The sequence below is a fragment of the Lipotes vexillifer genome, unplaced genomic scaffold, assembly GCF_000442215.2.
Source record: "Lipotes vexillifer unplaced genomic scaffold, Lipotes_vexillifer_v1.1 scaffold1158, whole genome shotgun sequence".
In the NCBI taxonomy this organism is placed as follows: Eukaryota; Metazoa; Chordata; class Mammalia; order Artiodactyla; family Lipotidae; genus Lipotes; species Lipotes vexillifer.
This window is the reverse complement of record NW_006793745.1, coordinates 1187535-1196737: the sequence shown is the minus strand read 5'-3', so window position 1 is coordinate 1196737 and position 9203 is coordinate 1187535. Positions and strand designations below refer to the sequence as shown.

The 9203-nt window shown below is 41.9% G+C and overlaps 1 protein-coding gene across 1 annotated transcript in view; it reads left to right on the top strand.

The window, feature by feature from the left end:
* The first annotated feature begins 3574 nt into the window (after positions 1 to 3574).
* The window catches only part of MRPL35 (mitochondrial ribosomal protein L35), a 12637-nt gene continuing 7008 nt past the window's right edge, over positions 3575 to 9203 (top strand). The window contains exon 1 of the mRNA XM_007466739.1: positions 3575 to 3632. Within this exon, the coding sequence (XP_007466801.1) occupies positions 3590 to 3632 (43 nt within the window). The 5' untranslated portion in view covers positions 3575 to 3589. The remainder of the gene's footprint in view (positions 3633 to 9203) is intronic.

The following is a 9203-nucleotide window of genomic DNA, read 5'->3' as shown; positions in this document are numbered from 1 at the left end:
AGGAATACAAACCCTGATTCTTCGGGTTCCACAGCTTCTACTCCTTCCATATTAAACCACACCGCTTTCTTCATCAAGTTTTTATTTTAGAAAGATAATTTTGGTCGCAATCTGTGGGATGGATGGGAAGATGAGGTCAGTGCAGAAACGCTGTTCAAAGTATTCCACTGAGGGGCTTCCCTGGTGGCGCAGTGGTTGAGAGTCCGCCTGCCGATGCAGGGGACACGGGTTCGTGTCCCGGTCTGGGGGGATCCCGCATGCTGCGGAGCGGCTGGGCCCGTGAGCCATGGTCGCTGGGCCTGCGCGTCCGGAGCCTGTGCTCCGCAACGGGAGAGGCCGCAGCAGTGAGAGGCCCGCGTACAGAAAAAAAAAAAAAAAGTATTCCACTGAGTCTGTAATCAAGGTAACACACGTTAAATACTGAACACCGTATTCAATGCTCTTAGTACTAATTATTATTTTACAGTCAATATATCGTAGAAACTAAATAACTTGTGTGTCTCTTGCGTTTGCAAAGTACTTTCAAGTTTTAACTGGGTACTCTATTGTAGTATGGTGTTCTCCCTAGAGGTACACAATGCTACTAAATCCCATTTGTAAAGTAGAGAAATAGGTTTGAAAATTATCTAAAATGAAATAATTACTTATGTTTATATAGGTTCAGTGCTTTTCAGGGTACTTTTGTAATTACATTACACTCTGTATTTCATATCGCCATCACTTAACAGCCTCCAGAGCAGTCTCCCATCTTTTTTAGTAATTTTAATTATTGAACTGCAGTCCCCCTGCCCCCCATCTCATCCCTGCCCACTGCTGTCATGCTGGGTGATGACTTTTCAAAAACCTTGGCCATAAACCTTTCAAGGCCAGTGAATATTTTCAGTCTCTTCCAGCCATGTATGCCTTGAGCCTGAACATCATTAGCAACTTCTCCAGCTTCAAGATTTCAAACTCCAAAATTAATTTCTGTAGTCTCCTGACCTCTCGTTTAACCAAGTCCTTAATCCTCATATTCCACGTGCGGTTTAAGATTTTTTTTTTCTTTTTTTTTCTTTTGCTTTAAAATGGACTCTCCTAAAGTAACTCAGAAGTTTAAATCACTCCCTTGTTCAAAAACATGCCACATGGCAGTGACTCCCACTGCCAATTCAAAGACCCTTAAGAAATGTCTCAGAGTACTTTTCCAGCCTGTGTGCATGTTTTATGGCTCAAAGTGGCCACCATAGATGGGAGATCAAGATAGCAACAATAGCGGTTCAAGCTCATCACCCACTTGTCTACCCTAAAACTCGGAGAAACTGAAATATAACCAACTCAGTGGTTCTCAAAGTGTGCTATGGGAGGCCCTGGTCCACGCGGAAGGCCCTGGTCCCTGGTGAGCCTGAGACCCTTTCAGAGGTCTCTGAAAAGGTTGTTTTAAAATCAAAACAACCTTCATATGGGACTTCCCTGGTGGTCCAGTGGTTAAGAATCCTCCTTCCAATGCAAGGGACGTGAATTTGATCCCTGGTTAGGGCAAAGAACATCCCGCGTGCTGCAACTAAGACCCGACACAGACAAATAAATAAACATTTAAAAAAATCAAAACAACCTTTGTAATATTAAGATATTATTTGCTGTTTTTACTCATACATAATTGTAGAGTTTTCCCAGAGACTACATGACAAGTGATACCACAACAAATTGAATGCATAAGCAAATTTCAGAATCCAGCTTTCTATTAAGCCAGACCTTAGAGAGATTTGCAAAAAGGTTAAACAATGCCACTCTTCTTGCTAATTTTTTTAAAAGTTTGAAATATTTTTCATAAAAATATCTGTGTCAATATGTAATAGGTCTTTTGGGTTTTTTTGCTGCACCACGCCAGCACGCGGGATCTTAGTTCCCCTATCAGGGATCAAACCTGTGCCCCTGCAGTGGAAGCACAGATTCTTAACCACTGGACTGCCAGAGAAGTCCTTATAATTGTTGTTTTAAAATGAATTAATAAATGCAATGGCAGAATACTTATGGCCCAGTAGGTCCACATTCTCCTAATCCCTGGAACCTGTGAATATGTTACCTTACATGACAAAAAAGAACTTTGCAGGTGTGATTAGGAATCTTGAGATGGGGAGACTATTCTGAATTATCTGTGTGGACCTAGCGTAATCACAAGGGTCCTTAGGAGTGACGGGGGAAGCAGGAGGGTCAGAATCAGAAAAGGAGGTGTGACAATGGAAGCAGAAGCCAGAGTCATGTGATTCTTGGCTTTGAAGATGGAAGGAGGCAAGAAGCCTCTAAAAGCTGGAAAAAACAATGAAACAAACTCTCCTCTAGAGCCTCCAGAAGGAACACAGCCCTGGATACCTTGATTTTAGCCTTGTGAAACCCATTTTGGACTTCTGACCTACAGAACTGTACGATAATAAACGTGTGTTGTTTTAAGCCACCTAATTTGAGTTAATTTGTTAAAGCAGCAATAGGAAACTAGTACAATACGTATTTAATTTTTTTCTCAATTTTACTTTTCAATATAATACATTCTTACAAATATAATCCATATAATTACAAGCTCTTTGGGACCCACAATTTTTAAGCATGTAAAGAGGTCCCAAGACTAAAAAGTTTGAAAACCACTGCTCTAAATAAATCCTGTGTCTCTCTGTCTTGGCTTCCTCTCTTCTCACCTTAGCTCTTGATGCTCTTACTGCCAACCGTGACCTTGCCCTCGTTAAAAAATCCTCCCCATTCTTTAAGATCCGTGTTATACTCTATCTCCTTGTCCCTGATCACCCCAACCAGAAGCCTTCCCTCCTTATCTTTGAACTGCCCCATCAGTCATTTGTCTGCCTATTATGGTCTGTAGTTGTCTCCTTATTAAATGTGAACTCCTTGAGACTCAGTGTTTGACCCTTACCCATTTCAACCAGTAAATAGTGCCATATACTGTATATGCGTCAAGTATCTTAGACTACAAGGATGGGAGAGAGGTTTACTGTTTATTTTCAGCTTGAATGAACATTGTTTAAAAATGTATGATCACTAATTTTCAGGAATAAGATAAGGTATGTAGATTGTTCAGGAAGAGTTGAGGTGCTGTTCTACCAAATAGCAGTGTTATTGATTAGAGAGAGAAAAAAAAAGTGTGTGTGTGTATCTGATGTCCTCGGGATACTTATATTTATTTGATTAGAGTTGGCATTAAATTTTTTAAAAAATTCTAAAAATGTTGCTATTTCCTGTCAATTTAGCCCAACATATTCCAGCTTTGGAAGGATACATTTTATTCTTTCAAACTAATTTAATGAAATGAGCAAAAAAATTGTTTCAAATACGCTGGTACTTAAATACATCTTTCAATGAAATGCTCAATAAGAATTTATTGAGAGCCTATTATATGCCAGGCACTATTCTGTAGGCACTTGTTTTACAGCGGTGAAGGACAGCCTGGCATAAAGAAGATATTAAATAAAGGTAGACTTCAACGTTCCTCTTTATTCATGTTTTTAACTCCCTTCCCCTACTCCGCCCAGGTTACTTTTCTTTAGTGCCCTCTTGCTCTGAAGCTTTTAGATCCAATTCGGCTGCCGTAAGGCAAGGCGGCAAGATGGCGGCCTCCGCTTTTGCGTGTACTGTGAGAGCAGCCTCAGGTCAGTGGGCAGCGAGGAGCTCGATTCACGCCTTCACGGAAGGGGGGACTGGCGCGGGATGGAGTGGGAGTTTAGCGTGGAGGTTAACAGGAAAAAAAAAAAAAAAAAGAAAGGAGGGGGATCGTTATATGAGGCCAGAGGTTTGTTACGAATTTTCTCCTGTGTTCGGCCGCCAGCACCGGAGATCTCCGAGATTCTTGGACCCTCGCGAACCGGGGTGTCCCGCAGTTTTGGCTTCCTTACCGGCTCCTAGCCATTCCGCCTTCCCTAGAAAACAAACCACAAGGGCGGGGGTGGGGGGCGAGGAAGACAGCAAAGTACCACCGTGGCTAGGATCCGCCACTCACGAGCTTTGACCTTGAAAAGTTATTTAATATCTCTGAACTTCAGATTCTACGGCTCTAAAATAGCGATAACACTATCCACCTGAGGACTAAATGAGCTGGAGCACGTAAAGCGCCTCGTGTAGTACCCGGCATGTGGTAAGCGTGGCTGTATGAAATGCACACAACGTGCAGGGAGTGCGGCTGCTTGCTTCGCTCAGTGGCGGCCCTAGGGCAGCCTTAAGGACTTCTTGACAGAGAGATGACGGAAGTGAAGGGTTGCCTTCACTGTAGGGACTTCTGCAAAAGTTAAAGATCGTTCAAATAAGATACCGTGATCGGTAAATTACGTTCACACAAAATAGGATAAAATTCTGTGGAACAAGACTAGAAAGAAAAAAGTGTAAAGTTTTCAACTGTTACAGAAGAGCTGGTTTATGTGGGGTATTTTTCAGTTGTGAAATATAACATATAAAGAAAAATGTGTATAGCATACATGACTACCTTAACAAATAACTCTCTGGCAAACAGGGGGTATAACTAACACCCAGGCCAGGACATAGAACAGTACCAGGAGCCTTCACCTCTGTGTGCCTTTTCAACCAAAACTGCCCGTTTCCACCAAACATAAACACTGCCCTCACTTTTATTATTACCTCGTCTTTTTTTCTGTAATAGTTTTAAGATCTATATGTGCATCTCTAAGCAGTATATTGTTTCGTTTTGCCTGTTTTTTTTACATTCCGTGAACGGAATCACATAGTATGTACTCTGGTGTCTTCTTTTTCTTTGTGAAATTCATTCAATTTACACGTAGCTGTCATGCTTTCTCATTGCTATAGAATGGTCTCTTATGGGACTACCCTACAATTCTGCATTTTACTATTGATGGGCATTTGGGTGTTCCCACTTTGGGGCGGTTAGGTACAAGCTGATTGGCCTTGTGTCATGGTGCATGAGTGCAAGAGTTTCTCTATGGTGTGTGTGTGTGTGTGTTTATACATATAAAACTAGCTGTGGAATTGCTGAATCAGAGAATATGTATATATTCTGTATTGCCTGATGCTGCCAAAGTGATGTGCTTATTTAAAGTCACCCAGCACGGGCTTCCCTGGTGGCGAAGTGGTTGAGAGTCCGCCTGCCGATGTAGGGGACACGGGTTCGTGCCCTGGTCTAGGAGGGTCCCACATACCGCGGAGCGGCTGGGCCCGTGAGCCATGGCCACTGAGCCTGCGCGTCCGGAGCCTGTGCTCCACAACGGGAGAGGTCACAACAATGAGAGGCCCGCGTACCGCAAAAAAAAAAAAAAAAAGTCACCCAGCACTGTATGCACCATATCCTCATCAACAGTTGGTATTGTTAGACCTGTACATTTTTTCAATCTGGTGAGTATTTAGTGGTGTCTCGTTGTGGTTTGAGTAGCATTTCCCTGATTAGTAATGAGCCTGAATACCTTTCTACATGTGTGTTAACCATTTGAATTTCTTTTGTGAAATACTCAAATATTTTGCCCATTTTTCTATTGAATTTTCTTACTGATTTATAGTAGTTCTTTATGTATGTTGGATGTGTGTCTTTTCTCATTTAAATGTGTTTCCAATATATTCTTCCACTCTGGCTTGCCTTTTTAGTTTGTTTAACGTATCTTTTGATGAAAAGTTCTTATTTTCATCAATTTGGATTTATTGTCCTTGTTTTTTAACAATTGATGATATAGGCGGGTATTGACTCACTATGGTATTTAGATTCCATTGAAAACATTTAAAAGAGTGGTGCAACAGCTTATTTTTAAATGTCAGTTTTAGAAATATACTGGAAATTATATCCTTTTAAAACTATTTAAAATTTTAGATACTGAAATTTTGTGAAAGGGTACATAATTTTTCAAAATTCATTTAGAGAGTATGGTATCGAAAAAAACCTTGAAGACCACTAGTTTAGACACCGTCACACTCACCTCCCCCTACCCCCACGTTCCTTTGATTCCTGCCACAGGGGGGCTATTTGTAATTCCCCAAACAGAGCTCCCAAAACGTACTACGTACTACGTATTCCATTTTTGGCCTCCTGTTTCCACTACCTCCTCTCTTACTCCTTCGAAACTGGTTTTGTGTCACCTCCTTCATGAAAACATCAGTGTTCTCCATACAAGAGGGTGTTAAGAGAAAGCCTGTCTGTACTAAAATTCCCAAAGAGGGCAGAAGACTGAAGGAGCAGTTAATCACTGCCCTTGATTTGTGAGCTGCCCTTGGTTAACACAGTCTAAGTTGGACTTTGGTTTTTACAAGCTAAATCACAGTGTTGGTCCGGGAGAGTGTATGGTGGATAAAGCCCCCCAAGTCATTTTCCCAGAAACTGCTCTCAAGCCACAGTCACCCTTCCTGTTATTCCAGGAACCATTTTTTTCTAACCTCAGTTGGTTTATCCCTGGTTTCATTTTGTTAATTTGGGTCTGTTTTTCCTTTTACCTAGATCACTTTGAGTCTAGATAGTCTATCTTTTCACAAATATGTTAATAAGCCATGGTTCCCAGCTTGTTTTTTATGCAGATTTGCTAAACATGCCTTGTACAGCTTCAGGACCTTCATATAAATTGGGGAAAAATAAGAGTCAGTTAGGGAGCCAGGAAGACACTTCCACCAGGAGAACAGCAATCAACTGAGTACAGTTTCCAGTCAGCTTGGAATTTACCTAATTTATTGTCCTGCCCACATCTCTTTATTTATTTAGAATATAAGAAACCTTTTCACATGCCTTCCTAAAGTCAGGATACACTGTCTAGATATTCTCATGATTTCACAGGCTGGTGACTACATCAAAAAGTGAAATCAGCAAAAAAAAAAAAAAAAAGTGAAATGAAGTTCTTTTCAAGGAACAGTTCACTCCCGAGTGACAAAAAAAAATTTTTTTTTTCTGTGCATTTCTATTTATCCATTCTAACATTTTTTTTTTCTACAGATAAGCCTGTAGTTTGCCCAGTTATTTCTGGACTCCCATCTGCTCACCTCCTTCAGGGGCAGTTTCCAAGAACTTCTGAGAGTTCTGTTGTGTTTTTTAATTGAGATATATCAAGCTCCGGTGATCTGTGAAAATTGGGACATTTTGTTGTCTACAATCCTCCTATTCACTTAATCTTTCAAAGTCTACCTCCTGGCTTGTAATCATGTCTGCACGTAGTTTCAGTTCTTTGAGATATAAATTATTTATACTTGGAGATTAGAAGGGATTGAACCTGGGCCACGTCAGTGGAAGCCCAGAATCCTACCCACTAGGTCACCAGGTGACTGGAAATTGTTATCTCTGATGGAGAAGAGAAAAGCAAAATAAGGGTTTTAAGTATTCCATCTTCCTTCTGCCACCTGTTAACATTATACCATCTTTGTTAAACATTCCTCAGCTCTTTTCTATTGTCTGCTTTTAGCATTTATTAAATGTTTTCTCTATGCCAGGCACTCTTCCCAGTACTTTACATATTTTATCTTATTTAATTCTCATTACCTGCCCATGGTTGACTTCATTTATTTTTTTCAATAAATTTATTTATTTATTTTTGGCTGCGTTGGGTCTTCGTTGCTGCATGCAGGCTTTCTTTAGTTGAGGCGAGCGGAAGCTACTCTTTGTTGCGGTGTGCGGGCTCTAGGCGTGCAGGCTTCCGTAGTTGTGGTGCATGGGCTCAGTAGTTGTGGCTTGCGGGCTCTAGACCGCAGGCTCAGTAGTTGTGGTGCACAGGCTTAGTTGCTCCGCGGCATGTGGGATCTTCCCAGACAGGGGCTCGAACTTATGTTCCCTGCCTTGGCAGACGGATTCTTAACCACAGTGCCACCAGGAAAACCCATGATTAACCTCATTTAAATTTGAGGAAACTGAGGCACAGAGAGGTTAACTAACTGGCCCATTGTCACACAGCTAGTAAGTAGTAGAGCTAGAATACGAACCCAGTCTGGCTCAAACACTGGCATTTCACTTCTCCACACTGCCCCTCATTTGTCATGTGAAATCAGTGCAGTGGACAATAAGAAAGTGGTTCCAAGCCCTCACTTAGTATCAGACTCACCTGTGGAGCTTTTTTAAAAATAAATAAATAAATATTTATTTATTTATGGCTGCATTGATGTGTGTGGGCTTTCTCTAGTTGCAGCGAGTGGGGGCTACTCTTTGTTGCTGTGCGTGGGCTTCTGATTGTGGTGGCTTCTTTTGTTACAGAGCACAGGCTCTAGGTGCGTGGGCTTCAGTAGTTGTGGCTCGCAGGCTTAGCTGCTCCGCAACATGTGGGATCTTCCCGGACCAGGGCTCGAACCCGTGTCCCCTGCATTGGCAGGCGAATTCTCAACCGCTGCGCCACGAGGGAAGTCCTGTGGAGTTTTTTTTTAACCAACTATTGAGGTATAATTTACATACCATGAAATTACCTGTTTTGTGCGTACAGTTTTGTTTTTAATTTATTTTGTTTTTGGCTGCGTTAGGTCTTCGTTGCTGTGTGCAGGCTTTCTTAGTTGCAGCGAGCAGGGGCTACCCTTCGTTGAAGTGTCCGGGCTTCTCATTGCAGTGGCTTCTCTTGTTGCGGAGCACGGGCTCTAGGCACGTGGGCTCAGTAGATGTGGCTCACGGGCTCTAGAGCGCAGGCTCAGTAGTTGTGGCACACGGCTTAGTTGCTCCGTGGCATGTGGGAATCTTCCCAGACCAGGGCTCAAACCCGTGTCCCCTGCATTGGCAGGCAGATTCCCAACTACTGTGCCACCAGGGAGGCCCTGTGTGTACAGTTTGATGTAGTGAGTTGTGCAGCTATCACCACAATCCTCTTTTCAAACATTTCCATCGTCCTGTGGAGTTTTATCAATGTGCACATTCTTTTTTTATTATTATTTTTAAAATTTTTATTGAAGTATAGTTGATTTACAATGTTGTGTTATTTTCTGCTGTACAGCAAAGTGAATCAGTTATACATATGTACACTCTGTTTTAGATTCTTTTCCCATATAGGTTTTTACAGAATATTGAGTAGAGCTCCCTGTGCTATGCAGTGGGCCCTTGTTGATTATTTATATGTAGTAGTGTGTATGTGTCAATCCCAATCTCCCAGTTTATCCCTCTCCCCATTCCCCCCGATAACCATAGATTGTTTTCTGTATCTGTGACTCTGTTTCTGTTAACATGCACATTCCTTTTTTTTTTTTTTTTTTTGCGGTACACAGGCCTCTCACTGTTGTGGCCTCTCCCGTTGCGGAGCACAGGCTCCGGACGCACAGGC